The following is a 25,006-nucleotide window of genomic DNA, read 5'->3' on the forward strand; positions in this document are numbered from 1 at the left end:
TACTTTGGCCACGGCACACCTCTCCCAAGTGTGCCGTGGCCAAGGGGCTGACGGATGGCGTGGTCACACTAGCCAAACGTTCTAGACTTTAGTATGCAAATGAGCTCAGGCACGGGGCCGCGGCCCTAGTGTGAGTGGCCCCTTAAGATTCAAAAACCAGCAGTTAGATTCAGGGCCAATCAGAGCAGACTGGGCTTTTTGGAAGAGACAGACTCTAAGATGGAACATTTCAGACAGAGGCTGAAAAGAGTAGACGGCACAATGGCGCTGTGAGGAATATGATGGGTTCTTTTGGACACTACGGCATGAAAATAGTTTCTAGTAGAAACGCAAATTACAACTTTCATTAGCATCATATGTGAACTTTAACTGCAAAAATGGTCGTATTGTCCAACTTAAAAGTACAATATACAAGATCAAAAATCAAAAAAAGCAGTGGAGTGAAACCATATGTCCTGTGAGTCAGTTTGAATTGTCATATGTCCATGTTAAGGTCTTCAAATTGCAGCTGGCGACTCTGCACCCATACGACAACACTGTTTTCACTTTCACATTCATGGGTCAAGATGAGGGAGTGCAAAGCGCCTTAATGGTATGAGAGGAGCTGATATGATTGGGTGGGATTGATGCCGGCCCCCTGGCACAGCGACATATAGCCCCAGATAATGTAATCCTAATCATACCTGGTATCCGACTGTGGTGCACAGGCGCCAACTGTGCCACAGGTGCCTGTTCCTGCATGTGGTTATTATGTTGCACCCTGCACGGCTGACACCAGGGTGTCACATGCACCACTACTTTGTCATTGTTGCAATGTCTCCTCTACGTGCCTTACCCTTAATTGGCCCCTGGGGATAAATAAAGTTCTCTTGAATCTTGAATCTTCATGAAAATAAATGTAATGTGTAATGTAATGTAATGTAATGGGAATCAGTTTTATCTTCTCTTACTGAAAGACATATTTTGAGAACAGAATATACTGGGGTTTGCATTGTACTGGCCACCATCGCATGACTTCACTTGTAGCAAAGTAAAGCTTAAACATATGTACTCATATGATTAAGACACAAGCACTGCAAAACAACTCTTTATGCTTTGAGAAGGTAGTTTACCGCAGCACTTACCGGAGCTGTTGCCCATAATGGAGAATGGGTTGGAGTCTGCCGTCTGTCCAGGTGAGGGTAAACTGACGGGCGAGCTGGTGGAATTAAAGTCAGGCTGCTTTTCGCACAGCAGCATATTGATGCTGCCAATCATGTCCCCTCGGAAATCCAATGCACTGGCAGCCTTAAAGATAATCGAGTTCTGCAAGCGGGCCACCTGAATGCAAGAGAGGACATGACAGGAATCAAAAGACAAACATACATACGTGTAAGAAATAGGGAGAACATAGGACCAAAATGAAAAGATTCTTACATTTCAAAAGAGGTTATTTCGTAGTGTTTTATCTATTTTGCCAATTTTTTCACCAGTGTAGGAACTAAATAGTCTAAATGTGCGTTTTTTTTTGGTCTTGCTTTTCAAAGAAAATAGCTATTACAAAACTTCCATTTTAAACCATTTTTAACATTCCAGCATACATTGCCTGTACCAACAAAACACAATCTACCTTAAAATAAATCAATTGGTAAATCAAAATACTTTTATTTGGCCCAGCTTGTCTTCTGGCATTTGAGGTGAAACATATGGATTCCTCTGCATTATACAGTAGCAACACTTACCTCCTCAAACACTGGTGATGCATCTTGGGTGATTTTCCCCAGCAGTGTCACTGGGTCTGTTGTGTTCAGGTCCAAAGCAGAAGGTAGCTAAAGGAGGGTAAAACAAGCTACTTTATTAAAAGAGCTATACCACGGGCATGGCCACTACTTTGACGAGAAAAGTAATCGTGTCAACTATTCTTGCAGCAACGTTTCGCTTTATGGAACATATTCAATTGAAACCAAAAGGTCTGGCTACAGCCAGCAGCTACAGTTAAAGAAAAACACCACTAACACCCATTTGTGCATATATATAGTCCTGTAAATCGCAGCCAAACACATCAGCATCCCTGACACTGGTGTATAAAATATGAATTAAAATGACAAGCGTTAACGTGTGTTCCGGTGACATTTGAGAGGTACACAGTATGCGTCCCAATTAAAGCAACTGAATGGCGTGCCCTTTCAAACCACTGTAATTTTCATGCATCAAGTGTCAAGTATAGGCTGTAATAGGAGTACCTGTGTAGTGTTCACCCCCCCACCCCCCACCCCCCAAAGCAAATACAATTACAAAGCTTTGAAATGTATTTCAGACATAGGCCCGGAAGGATAGGAACGGGGGAGATCAGAAGGCTTACACGAGGTATAAAGTAATGCTAACAGTTCATTGCAATGTTTTAGATAATATTTGCAAAGAGACAATAGGACTGGCTATCGATTGAGTCACAAGAACTGTTCTTTTAGGCAGTCCCTTTATTGGTGTTAGATTCATTGAGCCGTAGCGCAAAACACATGTCTCAAGCTCCTTTGTTTTAACTTCATTTCCACCGCACTTTGTCGGTGGACACTGAAATGGTTATGGGGAGTTGCTTTGCTAATAAGGTAAAGCTGATACAAAAACAAATATTTTACAGGAAGGATGTAGCCATCCATGTTGAATAGTTCAAGAAGGTTTAATCTACTGAGCCGAATTATATACACACGTCGATATTTGAATGACCTTTGTTAAGGTGCACTGCAGACAAGAACATTGTTTTTTGGGGGGAATTTCGAGATTTCTGTCTATTTCGCTTCCATAACTGTCTGCTTTCTAATATGAATAAAACGTTCAAAATGCACATTTAGTTAATAAGTATAAGTCTTAAAAGTTCAAAATGATACCCTATTCACCCCTCTGAGACCACACCTGTATGTAAATGCTTTGTATTTACCATCTTTCATGTGTAGGCTGTTGTGTTCTGAAATGTTTTCCCAAACACAAACTTGTGCGACCAACTAATGTCCAGAATGTTTAAGTCTACCTCGGTGGCGGTGAGCCCTGCCTCTCTCCCCTTGTTCCTTTTCTTTATGGGGTAGTTATCACAATCATTCAGCACACATCACTCTTTAAGTGTGAAGGCTTTATGTTCTCTTCCATCCATTTTGCTCGCGGCACTGAAGAGCCCCCCCCCTCCCCCCATATCTTGTCTGGCCTTTCTCTTTCTCACATTTTTTTTTCTGCTGCTGAAAATGCCTGTGGGCTTACATTGTTCAAATGCTCTCTCCTACGAACTTCCTGCCTTATCACTTATTTATTGGATTTTCTGTCCCATATATTTTCTCTCAAAGATAGAGTCAAAAGCAAAGCGCGGAGCTTTCATCACCCCCCAATAGGGAACTCAGAGATTTAAAAGGAATTGGAGAAAACATCGGTTCTAATAAATAATTCCCATCTGATTGCATGTATTCTAGTGAAATCACTTGAAAACGCAGAGGTGCACGTGACAATGTCAATTTTAAACAGCTCAGGCCTGAAGGGAACAGAAGATGATTTCTCATTCAAAATGGAACAGAATGACATTAAATTAAGATAATGGTGCAGTTATAACACAAAATAAGCATTGAGGTGTCTATGGTAATGGTTGGCCCTAAAGTGGATGCACTGGACACGTTTCGACAAGGTTCTACATTAAAATACATTTCTGAGCCTCCCTTTGCCACACAGCCAGATAACAAGCTTAATAATGTCCAACTCTTTTTCTGGCTAATCTCAATTGGCTTGTACAGAAAAGCATTGTCTTTGAATTCAATTTACAGCAAGCCATGCGAGAATTATAGTTCAGGCCATGCAATATATCAAGCTGAGTTATCTTACAGTGTGTAATTGATTAAATAAAGTCCATGCTGAACATTACATTGTGCAGCCATGTTTACTTTTTCTTATATATCTCTGCATTTCTGGTAGGATCTATGATAACATTATATATTGCAACAATGCACTAAGTATGCTCACACAGCCATAGGCAAACTGGATAGATGTACATTGGGGTTGGAAATTGTTTTCTCAGCGGTTTAGAAACACGTTTGTAGCAAGGAGCCTGCAACAGGCCTAGTCAATTGTTAGGACGTTGTTTTCCGTTGTCATCTTGTTGAAACGGATTTCATAAAACTGTTGTAAAAAAAAGGTAAGTTCAGGAACCTGTATCAAAATCAAGACATTTGTATCTGTGTCGACATACTGTAGCTAATTTATGAACGAGATCTTTAGCATCAACTTTATTAGCCCAGACAGTTGTATTTATAAGGACTCAGTAGGAATTAAAGGTGAAGTAAGCAATTTATTTATGTTCGTACAGTGATCACATATATAGTGTGCACGTTTCATAAAGCCGATCACTCAGTCACCCGCTCTGCATGTAATCGTCAAATAAACTTTTCGGGGATCCCACTACTGATATCCAATCAGAAGAGAGGACGCTACAAACCGGCACCCGTCTCACTGCCGGTGCACGTGCAGAGTGACAGATGGGTGAATGTGTATGCGCCTACAATGGCGGAGCAGGTAAAAATCCTTCCCAATGTCTGTTTTGATGGTTTTTAATCATCCGGCAGCTGTGGCTACTCTCGTAGTTTACCACCACCGGGATGACTGTGTGTGAACGAATTGAACCTGGAACCCTGTAAAGCGCTTTGATTCACAGAGAAATAAAGCGCTATATAAATCCAATCAATTATTATTAATTATAATGAATTAATCACACTTATGGATCTGAGATGATTCTAGATAACTCGCCGCTTGAAGACCGCAGTGCATTAATGTGGTGACGTAGGGACAAATGTAGACATTAGACAAATGTGGACATTATGGCCAGTATTACAATTTCTATATCTCCATCCCTACTAGGCCAATTAGTTGAAAACATGGTTCCCAAATGCATTCATTCTCAAGCCTTTGTCAAAGTGACACTAATTGGGTCGGAGCTAAGGTGCAAAAAAAAGTCCTCCTGTAGTCTTTTTTTTCCGACGGCAATAAAAAAAGCTCACCTCAGAAATCACTTTCCTCGTGTCCAGGTTTTGCAGGAGAACTTGCTGGGTGTTAATCAGCTGCTGTGGTGTGAGGGAGCAGCTGACATTTTGAAAAGCCACCTTTTCGGCCCGGCTGCTAAATTGGACATACTGATCTAGATCTGTCTCGTCACACAGGACTCCCTTCAGGTTGCCTGCCGTCGGGATGCCCATCATCTGCAACAACACAAAATAACATCTCAAACTACGGAGCTTTGCATCCCCAACATGTTTTATTCATGGACATGTGTCTTTTTCTGGTTACCGTAATTTTCGGACTATAAGCCGCGACTTTTTCCCCATTTTTCGACCCTGTTATTACACAGCACAGTATATGTTCTGTAGCTACTAGGGATGGGCATTAGTAATCGAGTGCTCGAGTACTCCTCGTTTCAAATGAACTCGATTGGTGGATGAGGAAAATAGTTTTTTGTTTTTTTTAGTGTCTGTAGCTCTTAGGCCGGCCGGCCGGCCGCCCCTATTTTAAAATGTTATATACATGTACACGGCACAAAACGGATAAAATAAAGTTTAACTAAATGAAATATTTTGATGCAAGTGCAATAAACTGAGCGTTGTGTCAAACAGAAACTGCAAATAACTGCCACGTCCGTGACACCGCAGCACAGCCTGTGTTCTCCACAGCACCGCGGAGCTGAACACGGTCTCTCCTTTCTTCTCCAGAAAATGTTCAGGAATATAACTGTCCAATTATTTCAAAGCAGATGATAAAATTACGTTTATAAAAAGGGGAGATGACACCTGTTACTCTCAGTTAGTAATGAGGCATGCAAGGTGCTCTCCGCTTGGAAAGAAAAGTAAAGAAGAAGCAAGGCTTACTTCAGGCACATTCGCTCCGAGCCAACAACAGTTAAGAAGTCTTCAATAGGGAATATGGGGATAAGATTCCAAAACCGACCGGTGTAACGTTCCGTTAATGAGGAATTAGTCGCGGTAATTATTCACGGACACGGAGTGAGCATCACGCGGTTGGATATACAACTGTCTGCTTTGGTGAGTTATTTATATGTAGGCCTATTTAAATTGTAGGACAATCATTTTATATTATTTGCTGCCCTTCTTATTTTAAATGGTGACTTAGGCTATTTTTTACAACTACAACCCATGACTTTTTTCTCTTTTTTTCTCCCCATCGCAGACCTACTCGATCGGTTTAAATTGTGGCCCGTCTATTTAATTACTTTCAGTGAGGAAAATTTATTTTAAACTTGTGGAAAAAAATCCTTAATATCATATGGCAACTGTGACTGTTTGACAATAAGCATTGAGCGCTTTATTGCGGTGAACCGTTGTTCTGCAGACAGACTCGTTGCGTTCTAAAAATAGAAAAAAGTTTAACGAGGAATCGATTGATCCTCGAGGAATGCAAGCGATCACTCGAGTAGTGAAAACACTTGTGCCCATCCCTAGTAGCTACTATTGCACTAAGTGGTAACACTTGAATACGTTATGCAAATATACAACTTGTTTGTTGAAATGTTAATAAATGGGAGCTTCCTCGAGCAGCCATCTCTTTCCCGACAATCCCCAATTAAACATTATAACACCTGCGGCTTATAGTCCGGTGCACCTTATAGTGCGGAAAATACGGTAATTGTTTTTGTTCAAGACAGAATCCCATTTTCAGATGTCATGTTGGTTACAGTTTAAATTAAGACGATTTTTCTCGGATGTCCCACTGATAAAAATGATATACACAAGTTCTGCAACTTGAACTAGCATGGAGAGTGACAATTGAGTTGAAAGAAATAAGATAAACATTTCAAAAACACCCACACACATAGATTATTCATACCCTGCTACACACTTCTATACAGGGATACCAAAAAAGCCAGCAGGACACATGAGGCAGAAGAATGGATCATGGACTTTACCGGAAACTTTTACTTGATGGGAACATTTCTGGGCACAGTTTTCGACCAGAGGCCAATGCAACAATTATAATGCTTCATACACAGTATTCTTTTAATCAGTGCACATTGTATTGAAGCATCCCTTGCCAATGTCAGTGAAACATAATCCGAGAAGCTCACCTGATAATACCTGGTCCAAACAGCACAGTTTCAATTGGGGAAGCATTTAGAGACAATACACTCTTTATTGCTGCTGCAAGTTCATTTGGTTCTGAATTATCTACTAAAGGCAGCTCCAAAACATTGTTTAAATTGATTTAAGAATGTCAAGAAAAGGAGTACCAAGATGCAGTTCTTGGCCAGGCATTTCAATCTTAAATGTTCATGCAATGACACTCATGGCATATTTGCTATTTTTAACAGTTAGATAGATAGATAGCTTTATTGTCATATGCACCGTTACAGCACAATGAAATTTGCCTTTTCAGTACACACCTCTCCAAGAAACATACAAGACAGTGACAATAACATGGGTGGACAGGAGATAGTGTAACTGTTTGGTTACATTTAAGTTCATCTGTCTTTTTGAATAGTTAAAACTGTCGGCAGTGGAAACACAAGCCAGATCTAGGGTTACCTTGCCCTGCCGAACAGTGCCATGCCGAACCGAACTGTCCTGTTCAGTGGAAAAAGAAGGCAAAAGTGAATGAGTACTCACTGGATTGAGTTGAACCTCAGCGTTCATCAGGCTTTGGACCACACTTGGAGGCACGGGCAAGTCCTCTTTCAGATGAGCAGAGAAAGTTTCATTGTCTCTTAGGATGTTCTTCAGGATCACTGGATGGGTATAAAGATGGAGGATAGTTACTTTGTAGAAAATCCATTGCAATTCATCGACAGGAAAAAACAGGGACGCACAATAGAAAAATATAAAGTGCCCAGCAGTGTACTTGAAGGATAGGACAATTTAGAGGGGAAATGTATGTGCTTTTTTCATAGTTTTAGCTGTGTCTTCAGCCTCTGGACAAGTCAAAATCACTAGTAGAGCTGTTGTAATGTATGTAACTTTATTTTAACAGGGACAATGTACAAAATAAACATTAACCTTGTTTAGAGCAAGGAGAGGTGCAATGTACCAGGTTTTAGCAAACTGCTATTTTCCACCTGTAGTCCCTGGGCAGGTATAAGAACAATAAATACTACAAAACTAAACAACTATGAGCATGTCCATTTTTTTTCTGAATATTCTAACTGTATTAGCAATGGCCAAATCTATACAAACAATATAAAAATAAATATTTTTACATTTCATGTGTCTATGTAGAATTATTTGGTGCATCCCAATTTGCTTATTATTAAATATACATGTTGCTTGGAGTGGCACTACAGTCTGATGAATTGGAATTTAAAGTATGCTTTTTTTAAAGGATTGCTGCAAATTAAATCGTTCTCTGTTGCACGCGTCGGGGGTTGAACACTTGAGTTGTGCGTGAGTGTGCAAGACAGTAGACAATTGTGTGTCAAAACCATGTGCCAGATTGTTAACCAGCCATTTTCTCCTCATAAACTGCCCACTGATAGTCAGGGCTCTAGAAGAGAAGAAGAGCTTCAAAAAACAATGGACATGCTCATTGTTGGCCCCTTCACAATGGCTTAGCAGGGGAGCCCACTCCAGTGTATTCACACATACTGTATCTATCTATTCAACACTTGTTTCATTTTTTATTCTTCTCTTGGAACTCAAATGTGCTGTTGAGACGACAGAGGGGTTTGGTCATTTAATAATGCAAGTGTAATACATACAATTCAGTTAGTCCATTACCGGGATGAAAGGGAGGAAGTGAGTCATACTGGGTTATTTAAGGTTCAATTAAGGTGAGACACAGCAGGCAAACACATCGCTTTGTCTATTTTGCTTCTATAACATGTCTTCTTTCATTGGAGTATAAATCAAAGGTCCAAAATGTACATGTAGGTGTTTGTTTGACTAAACCTTGTCTGTTGGCATCTGTATATTTCTCTTATACAACCATCTTTGGAATCGCCAACGGCCATTATATAATTTTATTTTTATTTTTTTCTTAAATCAACTGAAATTTACATAATAATTATTAGCACTATTCTGAAGGTTATTACAGAGGGATTTCTTCATGTGTGTTAATTTACGACACATTTTCTTCCTAAAAAACCTGCTGAAAATACACTTTTATAACCTGTACATATGTTTTACTGATTAAGAAAATAAATAAAAATGTCTATCCAAAATCTGTTCTGTACAAACGATGGTCATGATGTGGTTTATCGGCATGCATCACATTCATGTCTTAAACTCCTAGACTATAGTTTTTCACTCTGCTTTAAGGTTCATCACAGGACATGCTTATGATGACACCCACTATTGTGTTTTATATGAAAAGGTTGGGTGGTCCTCTCTTAGTAAAGAAAGACGTGATGCACATTGGCACCTTTTTTATTTATAAAGCCCTGACCGGGAAGCTTCCCCATTATTTAACTACAATGCTGCAAATTTCAGATGGGCATATCAGACCCGCTCCACTGACATGCTATACATGTTATATGATCCATACGCCAGGTCTGAGCTTGGTAAACAGCTTTTAGCTTCAGTGCCCCTGACTCCTGGAACAATTTACAACATAAAATTAAAATAAATACATTATTGTATATATCTTTTAACAAATTTAGACATATTACTTTTGAATCTGCCCCACATAAACTGCCACTGTTTTGGCTAAGCAATGTTCTTCTTTTTCATTTTTGGAATGTTTTCATTTGTTTTGTCTCTTTGTAAACTGTTGTGTTTTTGTAATAACTTGACATCATTGTAAAAGAGGGTTACAGAGGGTACAGAGGGTACACTACAGAGGGTACACTATCAAGTTGTAAAAAGAAAACACAGATTTGACCTCTGGCTTTATCCAAAATCTCAATTTCTGTTTTTTTTTGGCATTTTTATGCTTTATTGATAGTGTAGAGACAGAGTTGAAATGGGGCAGAGAGGGGAGTGACATGCAGTGAACGACCGCGGGCTGGAATCGAACCCGGGTCCGCTGCTTGCCGAGGCCCATGGGGGGGACGCCTTACCAACTGAGCTAAAGGCGCTTTCTGGTTTTAAAGAGATCCAAATGAATGCATAATAATTGAGATATTGCCAAATTTCTATATTCATTCAAACATTTCTGTACAAATTGTAATACAGAAAATAATTGTTTGAATGTCAGTAATCAACTGACAACGTTTCTTTATGATCTATCCTGACGACTTAACGTTTTACCCTACTCACCTGCTGTGTCACACCTTAATTAAAGTAGTCTTTTTTTCTTGCAAGTGTAATACATACAAGTCAGTCAATCCATTACCAGGATGATAGGGAGGAAGTGACTTATAAATACTGGGTTATTCATGGTTATATTAAGATAATATTTTGGGACAAATAACAATAGTCTGGTATAAATTAGGCTGCGTGGTGCACTGCTTACACGCCATACAACACATCCTTGTTCCTACTAAACACGTATTATACTACCCTTTGTGACTGGGGCAGCATTAAGGGGGTGGTAAGGGTTAGATTAAAGGGGAAGTACAACATGTTCTGGGGCTCGTTGCCTTTCTGATTGAAGTGACCACCTGAGTCTTTTAATCAACACAATCGCCTTTTGCCATCCTTGTCTTTTTGATAGTGCTCCGTTGCCCATTCTCGTTAATGACCTTTTGTGCTTGTGCGACTGACGGCAAATTCCATTAATTATGCCCATGGCTTAGATCTTTGATGGATATAATCTTGTATATTACAAGCCAGTGACCCTAAAATGCAAATGGGCCCGCGCAACGTTTGTTGAACAGCAGCACCCCACAACACACACACACACACACACACACACACACACACACACATCCACTCCCCTCCCCTTTTGTCTTTTTGCAAATTAGGTGCCGTATGAAAATCTGAATATCATCAGGCTAAATGAGCCTAATGCAAAGCAGCAACTTATCAAGACAAACGATCTGTCAGTCCGCAAGGCAAATTGCATCATAAATAATGGCCGCATTGTTTTTGAGGGATAAAGGGGAATAACAAATCCTCAGAGTTGTCATCCACATGAAGGGGATACTTTCTGTGATGGAGAGTACACTTCATAAAAACATAGCGGGTACCAATGTTGCTGAGGCTGAGCGTTTTATGGTTGGGAAAACATTACTCACAGTAGCAGTAAAAAAACTTTTGTATCAGGAAAGAGCAATCTACACTTTGACCCTGTTGCTTTTCCACCAACTCCTGTGATGGTGTTTGATAATGAGGTCATTCCCTGAGTTGCATGCATCAATAATGTTGGCTTTAGAAAGTCTCTCACCGCCTCTAGGGTTGGACTGTGACAGGATGGAAGCCCACTGGTCCATGTCGTCTGCCAGCAACTGAGCCTTGCTGAGAATAGATCTGTTCACCAGGAGGGTCTGCAGCTCGATCAACATCCCGGCAATTCTGGTTTACCAGAAAGACAAAATCATACATAGCTTATTAAAGGTGGTATTCTGGAGAGAGAAAATCACTTTTTGTCAAAATCAGTTATCAGTTAACAAGGGGTATGTAGGCCTAAACAAGGGGGTGTTCAAAGAGCCTATATGCTGTGTAATAACACTGGATTTGTTTTCAGTGCTCACACAGTACGTACAGGCAGCAGATCATGGGCAAGTATTCATTGATTTTGACGGAAAAGTGATTTTGACAATGTAATGTGTCTTAAAGGACATGGACACATCTGAGTACGTACATGGAGCTGTTGAAGTTGTTGACTTGGCCCGGTGTCTCCCCAGGCGTTGGATACTTCAAACAGGGATTGTCAATGTTACACATCATACCTTGAAGCCAGGGCAGCACACCAGCCGACGGCATGGCCTTGTTTGGGTAGTGGCCTAAAGGAAGGAAAACAGGTGAATACTTTCAGCTTCCATCTACCCGGCTGCCTGGCTAACACACCACTGTTTGGAGATATAGGATGCACTTGTGTGACAACAGATGTGAGTATCTTGCTGGATCATTATATATTTCAACATTTTCATACTAATATGATGTTTCGATTAAAATAGGAACACATTAAAGGGAAAGGATTATGCTCATCTTCAGGTTCAAAATAGTAATTTGGCTTTCTACTAGAAACTGTTGGATTCATGGTGTCGTGTCTAAAAAAAGACTTTTATATTTATCACAGTGCCTTTGCTGAATCTCCTCTTTACAGCCTCTGTCTGAACGCTCCGTTAGAGCCTGTCTCTTTAAGCCCCGCCTTCCAAAAAGTCCAGTCTGCTCTGATGGACCCTGAATCTTTGTTCATGGTGATCTGGGGGTGTGCTTATCACAGGTGGAGGTAGTCCTTCATTAGGTTGGTAATGAAGGTGTATGGCTTCTCCCCTTATGATGTCATAAGGGGAGATATACAGAATCTGACTGGCGTTCTTGAACACAGGTTTCCAGAAAGGTGGAGAAAAAGAGAGAGGGTTCTTTTTCTTCATACTTTGGGAGTCTCTAATCATACAGTCCAATGTTGTGAAAACATTGCAGTATAGGTGACCTTTAAAACACGAGGTTGGTTGTTCTGTAGGTTTGAATGACGATGCAAAAATCAAATTGAACGTTGTATCTGGATTGCTTACATTGGCCTTGGTGCAGAGGCTGATTGGTGGTTCGCACCCCCACCAGTATGAAGAAGAGAAACAGAGGCCATACCACTTCAACCAGCAGCCGCACCTGCACAGGGAGGGAAAACAAGTGGTTTTATTTTCATAATTAGTCTGTGAAATACCCATGTGGCACGTAATATGGCTTGCGTCATTTGCATTGTTAACACAAGTCCAACATGTGACTGATCATCACTCATACACCTGGCTGTTAGTCTTCAATATACTCAAAGCACTTACAGTATTGAGAGAGCAGCCTGCTGACGCCAAAGCTATCACACGCTCCTTATCTTCTCCTCACCACATTTATTAATACTCTCCTGGATGAAGAGCACCAACCACTTCCTGGCTTTAATACAACCACTTCAATACCTGCTAGGAAGGTAAAGCGCTCAGAGTGACACACCAAGCTTTTACTTCAAGCTTTGTGGAATGGGTGAAAAGAGAAAAGCAGGAATGGGTAATGACCTCGAGGCTTAAACTTGATCAAGAGGTTGTTTCAGATAGTATCCACCATTGAGTTCACCTTGAGGGACACTATGGCCTTAGAGTGGAGGCTTTATGTTCGTAATATACAGTATACAGTATGAGCTACCCTGATTCAAGCTTCCACATTTTCAGTTTATTTTTTACCAATGTGATAGCTGCTGAAATGATTATAGTCAAGGTAACGTCAACTTCAGAAAGGCAGGTAATATTTCACACCAGTAAAGTTTACCTTCATTAAAGGTGCACTATGTAATTTTGGGTGTGTCAGAGAAGTGAACATTTTCTAAGGTAAATCTCAATAACCAAATAACAAACTTGGAAAGAGAATGTGATCCCTGGAACACTGTTTGAAGTTAGAAAGATTCCTGAAAAGTTACAGTATCACTGTTGTTGTTTACAGCAGCAGGGCCCACAGTTTGGTTTACAAACATGTTGTAGACTACGTTTAGTTCCAGGTTCCTCAAAATAATTTAGTTTTATTTTATGATGATAGAATTATTCAAGAAAAATGTATTTTCTGGACACACGCATCTATTCATTTAACACAAACTATTTGGAGATGATAAAATCTAGTCTGCAGAATCTGTCCGTCCTTCTGTGTGTGTGTGTATCAGCCAGTGCTGTACACACGCAACAGACACACAGGGAGTCGCCGTCGGGCTCCAGTCACAGCCTCAGAAGAGTGATGAGAGATAACCTAAAGATTAAAATGACCCAGTTGACGTGAACTAAGCTCGTTAGCCTCAGTGCAATACAACCATCAAAAGTAAAAAGCCCAAACTTTGTAGGCTTTATAACACCTGTTCAACCTCCGTAAACATGGACATGTAGCCTAGGCTAGTAAGCGATTGGCTATATTAATCTGGAAATGAATGAAGGCGATAATGACGGCGAATCAAATCGCAAATGTGTGTGTGTACAGGCGGACGAACGTGTACGTGTGAGACGGGCGAGCGTGGGAAAGGGGGGGGGGGGGACCAATGACCTCATGGTTAACCGTGTGCACAAAAAAATATTCCTTGTGTAATCTTTTAAACCTTTTTGTAAACGTTCACACCCGGGTCCCGTATTTTGTAAATGCACTGCAGGCTCTGTGAATGTAAACAAATCCTCCTTCTTTGGAACTGCACCTTTACGGCGATTACATTTTTTCAATTCAAAAAGCTTTATTAGCATGACATTTGTGGTACAAACTGTGTTGCCAAAGCATTACAATATACGAATATTACAAACAATAACACAAATATTACTAAAAGAACATCCGGAGCAGTATGTAGATATATGACAATACATAGATGGCTATGATAATATATACATTGATATGGTTGAGAATAATTACTTATTTACACATTAGATGTTATTGATTATCATGAATAAAACAAAACAAAATGAAACAGTGAGACCTGGTGTAGACTATTATTCCCTCATATTGTGGCAAGCCGAAATAAAACCCACCAGCAGATGCCTTCCAGATGAGATATCACAATGCTGCAGCTCATCCTTCCTGAACCCCAGGCCGCCTACCATCCCTAACCCTCTTACGTGTCCAATGGCACACCATCTCTCACTAACCCCAACCCACCCAACACAACGCTGGCCTGCACTCACTCACAAGCCCTCTCCACTAACCTCCGCTGACCTGTTTTTGCCTGCCCACTCTCTGGTGGAGTGCACCTGCTCACAGGAATCATCTTGAAAGCTCCAGTCAGCCGTTGTACAAACAGCTATGTCCGATGACGCATGTTAAGGGCAAATAAGACAAACAAACTGAGGTCCTTGTTTTTATAATCAAAGGTGGAGGCAGCAATTCTAGAGGACACTTGTTTTCAAAATCACTATGTCAAAATGAGTGAATATCTCATCATGATCCACTACTTGTTGGAGAAAGAAAATATGTTGTTAAACGCCCCCTTATTCAGGCCTACATACCCTGGTTTTATCTTACATGTAACCTTCTGGTGACCCCTAGAGGTGGGGTATCTATTCTATGTCTATGTCTAAGTTTATATCAGGTTACTGAAGATTCTAAGTTCACATTCGATTGGTAAGGGGATTGATTGTAGCTTAATACACCGTATGATTAATGAGACCTCCAACCCACACAACAAACACGTGACCACGACTTGAGAGAATAAAAGTTTTGTATTTATAATGATATTGATTCAAGAAAAAAAAGTTGCAATTGTTCTCTCAGCAATATAATAAAATAATAGAAATATCGACCCGGAATAATAAAACAAAAAGTGAAATAAAACTGTACCTTAGCAGCACTAAGTACTTAAAATAAATTAAATATATCCCGCATGGGACTAGAAAAACACAAAATGATCACTGCTTAGGAATCTTAGTTCGCATGCAACTGATGTCCGATGAGAGATGATGGATCCAGTAACAGCGATGATGACAGTAGAATCAGTCCAGTTGAAACAGTTCGTCCCTCGAAAAAAAACCAGCCTGCACAAAAGTGTGCAGCGCAGTTATTAAACAGTCTGAATGCTTTTCTTTTCACTGTCCATTGCATTACACTTAAATAATAATCTTTTTAAAAGTACACACAGAATAAACTTTGCAATAGCTGCAACAGCATATGAATTAAATGTATCCTTTAACCTCTATTTTTAAACATGAACCTCTGTCGCAGCCATTTTAATGAGGCTATTGATTTTCTGTTCACAAATATGTTTGACTTGTTTATTGTTTATGGAAATAGAAATGTTTTAAATGAAAGCTACATTTTGAATTAGTTTAGCATATTATTAATAGGCTACTGTAAATGCCTAGGCTGCTTTGTTTTATGATTACCTGCAGAGGTCTGTGGGCGGGCTTTACGCACCGCTCAGGTACTTAGGACCAGTGTTGCCAACTTAGCGATTTTGTCGCTATATTCAGCTACTTTTCAGCCCCCCCAGCGACTTTTTTTTCAAAACAGCGACAAATCTAGCTTTTTTTCTGGTGTAACTGGTGACTTTTTCGCCGAAGCAAATATCACTTTTAACGCTTCTCAACGAGCAGCGGGAGCCTCCCGGCCCGTCCCCCGTCACAGAGCACTGACAGACGGCCCGGTCCTCGCGCAGCAGCCCCTCCCAGCTGCGGTCAGAGCAGGAGATACACCTCTCCGCTCGTGTTCCGTTAGCATCACTATTAGCAGTTAGCAGCTTTTCCCACCTCTTCTACAGTCTACCAGTAGTGCAATTCAAAATGTTATGCAGTGCTTTTTTAAACCATGAGCATGTATGATTACTGCTAGACTTAACATTACCACGTTGGTTGTTTATGCGATTGTCACGTTCATAACACTAGAACCTCATCTATTAAAATATTACTGTATAAAACTCTTGTCTACAAATATGCAAATTAGGCGATGACGTCATCTACAAATATGCAAATTAGGCGATGACGTCATCTGGCAACTTCTAGCGACTTTCCTTACTGAAGTTGGCAACACTGCTTAGGAAAGTCTTTCGACCGCTTATTTTAGTTCACTCGTTGCTTTCAATGATTTATTCGTTTGCCAGTATATTTTCCTTTATTTAGAAGAAAGTTTCGTTCCTTTTTTAGCTGTAAAATAAATACAATAATTTTTTGAAATCGCGAGTGCTTGAAATTGTTTGGAAGCCAGTCGAGCTACCTCGCCTTCTGTACCCACGGCTGAACGAAGAACAACCGAGACAACCTCATTAAATGCAAATATCAACCCTTTAACTTATTTCTCCACACATGTAAATTAGCTTAACCATGTTCTAACACACTGCACATGTTGCCTGTAGCTAGACTGCCATGGCCATTAACAAGGCACAAAACGGAGCAGCACGTGGAAAATAGCCTACCTTAAAAGCAGTAATACATATTAATTTTCGATGCTAAATGGCTGAACAGTTAACACCCTCTGCCGTATCCAATTCACGTCACATACACATTATATCCTGACTGGTTTTTAAGTTTCACACACATATCTCAGGCAATTTAACACACAATTACTCATTTTAAGCAAAAACAAGGTAATGCTAAGCTGCTAACCCAATGCTTATTAGCTAACCTAGAACTGTTAACTCACCAGGATAAATTGTCAATTCACTTTGAAAAGCACCCGTCCAGAGCTTTCCCCCGAACCAACCGCTAATAGTTTTCTTTATCTCAACAGTGTCAATTGCAGTTTTTCAAATTAGGTATCTTATCAATATCGTTATCTGTATCAGCTAATTACTAGTAGTTGCATGTGTGTCTCGCCTGTGATGCGTTTAGGGGGCATCGTAAACTACAGTATCTAGTGATTATTTTCAGAAAATTATGCTTTTAGGGAATTCCTGTAACTTTGGAACTACAGAAAATAACCTGGGTTACATAATCAAGGTATGTGTAAACAAATGGGCCGACCATAGCTAGAAACAATGCCCTTTACAGAGCCTGTAGCCTGGTCCTTACAGACCATCGTATTTCATTTCATTTGTACAGAAGTTATGGGATCGCTCAATTGACAAATGTTCCCTCACTTGGAGGCGGGTGTCTGTTGAGGTTTAAAACTATTGGACCTGCAAGAGCTTCACCTTGTTCACCTTCAAGGATACGACCAAGCACACGGATACGACCTAGCACTGGGAGACAAGTATGCCGCTCGCCCGTCTGCTTCAGCCGACTGAAGGTTTCAGCGCAGCTGTTAGCCACAGAGCTATGCTAAAAATATTCAAGATTTGGACGTTGTACAAACAGTAGGCCTAAATGTAATCGGCCAATATGTTTAATTACAGCTCCAACTAGCTAGCTAAGCATTATCCCCAACATCAATAACACATTTCACGGAGAAAATTACTGGAGAACATCGCGTCGCGGGCTGCAGCCTGAAGTTAGTTAAACACGGGGCTCAGGTGTCAATATGCAGCCTAAACATAAGCCTACTCACGTCATCTTGTCTGGAGTCCTCTCAGACATCAATCATGACTCCGAAGTTCCCTGCTCTCTTGATACATGTCATGTTAAAAAAATATATATTCCATTGTTTTTTGAAACAGTAGTGGTCCTGCTGTGGACGTCTATCCATCAAAACTATGACGTAGCGTAGGCCCTAAGCAGCGGTGATTAGCTGGAAATAACCGACCTGTAGCATGCTGTGATTGACCAACCAGAACACAGGATGTATAGGTGCCATGTAATAAATACAGTCATAAAAAACACATAAACATAAAGATATATAGCCTACTGGCAACCATCTAACCAGAACTTTAATAAATATTCAAAGAAATCTCTGTATAATGCATTGAATTCTTACTCATATACTGTAAAATATTCAACAGTATGAATGATGTACAACTACAGTATTCCTGGCGTATCTTACTCTCAACTTGGAAATAATGTTTTATGGTAAAGGGTTGTTAATTTAGTTATAATAATTTTACAGTGAGAATACTGTAGACTTACAGTAAATTACTAACGTCTGTGCTACCAGCATTTGACTGTGATGTATCTTGAAATGATGTAGGCTACAGTGAATTTAACTCACTGTGCTGCGGGTTGAACACATTCTGTTCAATTGACTTTGCTGCAGGCATAGTGAATCTTCAGTTTTGTAATTCCCTCAATGGATTCCATGATGACCAAATCGCAGGAAAATCCCATTGAGTGCATTTCAAAGAAACTAGATAGAACTTCAAATGGTGTCCTTTAATTCCACCTTTCAGTGAGGGTGTATAGTTCTGCTGAGTGGCTGAATTATCATAATGAATTCCTGCGAAAAAGGCACCGGGAGAGGGGGGACCCACAGATATCATGGGGACATTCTTAAAAGCCTGACTCCCTGGGCATTTGCCATCGGAGACACAAGTGTCTTTCTTAGTGAATAGATAATCTCCCCCCTATGAAATTATGTGAAATACTGGACCATAAAATCAGTTTCATGCCTGTTATAAACTCTTAAAATGCTTGGTGAGGCATTCATATAATTGGTCATTAACCTACACAAGCCCTCCAGAAGCACCATTGTCCTTGCTAACTCCCACTGGTTTTGTCTAATAACAATATTTCACGTCGACATTGGCCCAAAAAGCCACCACTGTCCCCTCACACATTCCACGGGTAAAAAAAAAAAAGCTCACATTTCCCCCTAATACAAAGGATACCGCCCGTTATATTTCTAAAATTAACAAGGGGACTGTTTCCCAGAATCGAAGATGTACAATTGCAATTGACTTTGCCTTCCTTGAGTTATTCCAATAAAGTATGACTTTGGATGAGCGCTGATTTATTTATTTTTCTTTCTGTTTTAGGGGGGAAATATGTATTTTGTTCCAACCTGGCAACATGCACACTGTTGTGCTGTAACCCTTCATTAAACTGGTGGGTGGATGGGACATATATCATCACTAGAAGAGGATAAATCAAAAGGACACACTGCAGCTAATACAGTACATCCGCCTGGAAAATGACTCATGCGGGCTAAATAGATTCCATGAGAACTTGTTGTGACCCCTTCCAGATGTGGCTTGCGACACATTGCGGGTTTGTTATCTTCCCTGCAGAATGAGTGACCTATTGGCCAGTGTAGTGGTGACATCAGAGACAATAATGTCCACCATAGATCATTGGTTGACCATGTGCAAGGCCAGTGAATGTTACCCGAGTGAGGCACTAATGATAGGGGCTTAAGGCCAGACACTGCAGGTGAATAGGATCACATTTTTTATTTAAATATATCATCAGGAAACTTTGCCAGCTGATAACTTAAAACTCTAGATGTTTGATAAAGCCGGGGTTAACATCTTTATTTCATTTTAGCGCCAAGGTTGATAGAACAATGAATTCAAAGGTTTGAATGCAAGACAATGCCAATACTAACAATTACAAATCTAGATACATGATAGTTTGGAAAGAGGTTCAAAATGAATAAAGTGCTGCATGGGAGTCGCACTTTCAGTTGCAGGACTTGCCTGACAGACGAAGCAAAATCGCTTTCTACCAAATTCATAGTTTTCAAATGATTCAGCCTTGCTTGAAGGCATGCACAATTCAAGTAATGAGATTTTATAATGAAAGCGGATGGGACGGAATGTTCCAGGATAAAGTGAAGGACCAACCGACAAAGTGTAGAATTTGTGAAAAAAAAATGTCCAGCTCGCTCTCACTCACACAAATTTAACTCCACATGGATAGTTTTATTATTGAAATGTAGGTAATATTGTTCCGGTCGCAGACATGTGTCTATGGAACCAAATGGACCTACGTACCGGGAGCTGTGACTTTCTAAGCGAGTGGTTGTCTGACCAAATGGTTAAAACGCTGGTAGAACAGTGAACGATGAAAGCAGTTCAGATTTCAGCTGAAGTTAAAGCTGGGGTGGAGGATTTGGGGAGAAAATGGCAGTTGGGATAGAGATTCGAATCCAAATACCTCAACCGCTCCACTTGTTCTCTTTGGTCCCTCCCCTATGGTCCCTTTCTGACACGCTCTACACCAACAAAGTCGTGCCAAAGTGAATGGACAGTCCCAACAGCCAATAAGAACAGAGAATCGGACCCTCGCTCTGATTGGTCAAAGTGTACAGCTCATGTTAATTTTGACCAATCAGAAATCACATACCCAAGCTTTAACGGCCTTGAGATCATTTAAAGCAATTCAACAGAGGAACATAATTCATTTTGTGAATTTGAGCTTTCAGATGAAGAGTAAAACACGTTTCAATTCTCTGTAAACAGCGATTTTAATTATTTTTTCGAAATGCTATCAAGGACATGTTGTGACAGTGAGTATGTGAACGGGGCAGAAAGAGTTATTTGACCTTCAAACAGAGCACTTAACATGTGTCACTCCCCCTATCCCATTCTGTAAGAACAGCAGACTGGCTTTGTTAGAACTCATTATAAAGGCCATGTGGCATAACGTGCACGGGAGAGACCAATCTTCAGGAATTGAAGGTGACACTTGGGATTGGTGAAATTGTTGTTGGGGGGAGACTTGAAGGCCGGCTTACTTCTATAGGGGACTATCTTTGTAGTAAATCCCTCATATTACCTGACCCCCTCCCCCTCCCCCTCCGAACCTAAACCCTCCCATCAATAACTTGCCCTTGATAACTAGACTATACACTTGGACCATATCCTCATTTTCACTCCATTTATGCACCAATTTCCGACAGATGCGTGTTGATTTGAGGGGAAAGAAAGGGTGTGTAGGGCTGGGCTTACCTTTTGTCTCTTGCGGAGAGTGAAGTTCTTCCACAGGAGCAGAGTGAACTGCGTCAGGAGACCCATTACTGCTTGTTCTGGCAATATCCTGCCAAAGCGTCGCTATGGCAACTGGCCCACTTAATAAACCCTGGAGGGGATGAAAAGGCAAAGAGTTTTGGTTTTTAATACAGGGGACGAGCAATGCATCTTGGGGGAGCGCCACTAATCATTCACTTTCCCCAGGCTTTGGGGCGGCTTACGGTGCAGCACCTGTTCTAAAAAGAATTATTATCACCTTTACACTAAGCAAATCTCCGGACGGGGGCCATGTCTCGGGAAGAATCGCTATTAAAGACCCTGTGCTTGTTTTACTTAATGCACTGCATAAAAAACTATTAGGGTCAAAAAGGAAATGTCTCCTTTCTCATCCACTTGAAGGGATAGTTCAGTAGTAGTATTGAAGTGGGGTTGTTAAGTTGTTCCTTTTTTTTTGTATTTGTATTCTTTATTTGATTTTAACCCTGTGAAGCACCTTGAGTGGCCCTGTGCCTGAAATGTGCTCTATAAATAAAATTGCCTTGCCTTGCCTTGCCTTGTGTGAGGTGCTTATGCATAGTAACCTTATGGAGATGGTGATCAGAGCAGTCACTGTAAGGAAGATAGAGATGAATGATAGAGGGAGATGTCGCTGAAGCAGAAGTCAGCCTTGGAGTGTTGCAGAGGGGGCCAGCAGAAAAACAAGTTTTCGCCATGTAAACAAATGCTTACCCAAAAAATTAATATCTGTCCAATTGTATACTAAACGTATACTTTTTTCACTGCTTTGTTTTGCTGCTTTGCTTATTTTTGCACTTTTCTTCAAGTGTAGTTCGACCATGTATTACTATGCCAACTCGCGCCAGTGCAATGCGGCGTATCACTCTGCCTATCAGCTGTTCAACTCAGAGCCACCGCGGCTTATTCAAGAGACGCAAGAGGCCTGTTCCTTCTTCTGTATACTCTGGTTCATAAAGGTTTCCTCTTATGTCCACAGTGAATGGAGTGGCATTTTTAGTTTTCATGTGTCACTTGAATAAGCTATGGTAGGTCTGAGTCAAACAGCTGAAAAAAAGGGCAAAAATAAACGCTTGTCTGGCGGCAAACTAAATCAGTGAGAAAATTCTACAATTAGCATACAATCAACGGATAATTATTGTTGAGGTAAGTATTTATAAATGTGGTGAAAAAATAAAGTTGCTGGCCCTCTCTGACTTGAGCTACAGTGAAATATAAGGTAACAGACTAATCTATGCATAAGTAGGCTACCTCATACAACACAGCTTCAAATCACACTGAGCTATTCCTTTAAAAGGGGATGAATATGTAAACTGGGCTCCTTGTCTCTGCCGATTATTATTTTTATTTTTTTGCAGTCCTTTCAGGGACCAGAGTAAAATGAAGAGACAAAAACCACACGAGAAACGGATTCACTTTTTCGTGTGTGCCGCAGAACCGCTGTAAAATCTTTATGGCAGGAATTACTGTCCACGGAACACTGATTACACAGATAATAAGCAAATAGGTCTGCGGTGGCATTTTTACACTGCTACATCAAGTATGACCTTTATTAAAATACTCCACTACTGACACTACAGTCTCATTTGACGACTCGCTCGTTCACTGGCCTGCTGTGAGGTCCCATACAATACACCAGGAATGTTAAAGAGTTCAACATTGTGAAATTGAGAGTATGAACAATTTACATTAATGTTAGGCAGGGAAATAAGTCTCGGCTTAATCTGTAGTTAGGATCAATTCATATGGCTTCTATGTTTGGGCCATGTATCCAACCAAAAGGCAAATAACCTGCTGGATACAACATGTTGCAGGATTACTTAAGCCTTTATTGTAATATGTTAAAAACACAGATAGCTGGGAATTGTCGGTGCTTCTCCAATTTAAATGCAATGTATGTAATTGTAATAGAGTAAAACTAGTCGCATCCTTAGTTTGTACAAGATGTATATGATGAAAAGGAATAACAGCCACAATGGATACCTCCTGGACTAACCTACAATCAGATGTGTCATGATCAAAACATGTTATCATAAGTATGTTAATAGGACAGATTCCAATACATTGTTTGCTGGTCGTGGTCTGACAACCACAAACTGAAAATATTTTCTTTCCAAAAAGAGACATTTTGATTTTAGAGGGGAAATGTGTTGGAGTAGGGGTTTGACTACAGACAACTGCAAACGCAAAGGAATGGCTTTTAAATGCTACCAAAAACACTCAAAGACAGAATGAATAATAATTGTTAATATTTAATGGCCCCAGGAGTTGTGGGCTATCTGTGCTTAAAGACATGTGGTGGAGCACTTCGTCTGATGCTCTGCGGGGACTTCTAGAGATTAGAGTATCCGTGCGCGAGGTGGGGGCCAGCTTTTTTGGGGACGAGGATGGGCTTTTTTAGCCCAAGGGTGCGGCGCTGACAAATGTGGCACCTTTTAACGCTCCATTTCCTCTTCCTCTACGGCTTCCATCTTCCCCCTCTGTGTGTGTGTGTGTTTACATTATTTACCGCTACACTTCATGGATGTTTTATTTACCGTTATTGGGGGAAAGTTAAGGCTCCCTTTTAGTTCCAAATGGCCAAATAAGCCTCATAATGGGCCAAAAGAATTACATCCCCAAGGCCATTCAATAATCCATTACATTAACATAATGCGTTGACACATTGTTGTTGGCAATACCGATGTGTATTGTTGTATATAGGGCCATTACTGGTGTACTTAAGGCCATCAAAGGCACTCCATAATTTTGACATGAATGAGATGATTGCACTACAATCACAGCAGATTTTCAGTATTCTGTACATCTTATTATTTTTGCTTTAGCTTTCATCTCAGTACATCTTTTTGAAGGAGACGGTGCATGTGGAACAGCGCCAGGCTTGTTGTGTTAGGCCTCTTTATTTATTTCCTTCCGATAGAAGCAGTGTACGCATGACCACTCGACTCCATCAATGCCGTGTATAATTGAGTGTGTGCCGCGTTCGCCTTTCTTTTTCGCAGCTTTCAAGCCCTCGACTTTTGAGAAAAAAAACACGGAATGCACAAGAGAAGAGACGGACAGCCCGGCACCGCCTCCGCTATGCAAGACTCACGTCAAGCATGAAGGGTAAACAACATGTCTAAGAATATACTCAGCCCATATGTCAAAGAATAGAACGAAAAACAACAAGTGTGTGTGTGTGTGTGTGTGTGTGTGTGTGTGTGTGTGTGTGTGTGTGTGTGTGTGTGTGTGTGTGTGTGTGCGTGTGTTTGTTTGTGTGTGTGTTTGTGTGTGTGTTTGTGTGTAAGGGGGATGTTGTAGAAAAGCCCAGCTCATGGACAATTTTTTCGATTCCACATCTAAAGAAGCAATAACAAGTAACAAGAGTCGGTATGATTGGGATTTGCATTGGGAGCCGAGTGCTACACGAAACACAATGAGCACAGATCTCTAGAGAACAAAAAAAATGAGCAGTGTAAAGTGTGTTTGCCAGATCATCATTTTCTATCATTACCAGGAGGAGCAAATACAGTGATTGGAATAAGATCTTTAAGGCAATTTTTTAAGACTGTTCAGTGTTGTCCTCAGGCAATGGCATCCGCTCTTTCGCCAAATCATTAGTTGCAAAGAAAGCCCCATGAACAGACCGGAGCAGACTGTGAATGTACATAAAGGAGAGCATTGGTGCTGATGGTACTAGGATGATTGAAAGAGTAAACAGATATTTTGTCATACAATG

General features: G+C 40.6%; 1 protein-coding gene across 1 annotated transcript in view; it reads right to left on the reverse strand.

Moving 5' to 3' along the window:
- Positions 1-21,315, reverse strand: part of LOC307269424 (phospholipid-transporting ATPase ABCA1) — a gene marked incomplete at both ends in the record, with an annotated part of 207,320 nt that extends 186,005 nt beyond the window's left edge. Inside the window, 8 exons of the mRNA XM_080052392.1 lie at positions 1,125-1,320; positions 1,722-1,808; positions 5,007-5,204; positions 7,620-7,738; positions 11,272-11,399; positions 11,689-11,830; positions 12,566-12,659; positions 21,250-21,315. Of these exons, the coding sequence (XP_079908518.1) occupies positions 1,125-1,320; positions 1,722-1,808; positions 5,007-5,204; positions 7,620-7,738; positions 11,272-11,399; positions 11,689-11,830; positions 12,566-12,659; positions 21,250-21,315 (1,030 nt within the window). The remainder of the gene's footprint in view (positions 1-1,124; positions 1,321-1,721; positions 1,809-5,006; positions 5,205-7,619; positions 7,739-11,271; positions 11,400-11,688; positions 11,831-12,565; positions 12,660-21,249) is intronic.
- Between the last annotated feature and the right edge of the window lie 3,691 nt (positions 21,316-25,006).

This window comes from Ammodytes marinus (assembly GCF_949987685.1).
Source record: "Ammodytes marinus genome assembly, chromosome: 23".
Lineage (NCBI taxonomy): Eukaryota > Metazoa > Chordata > Actinopteri > Uranoscopiformes > Ammodytidae > Ammodytes > Ammodytes marinus.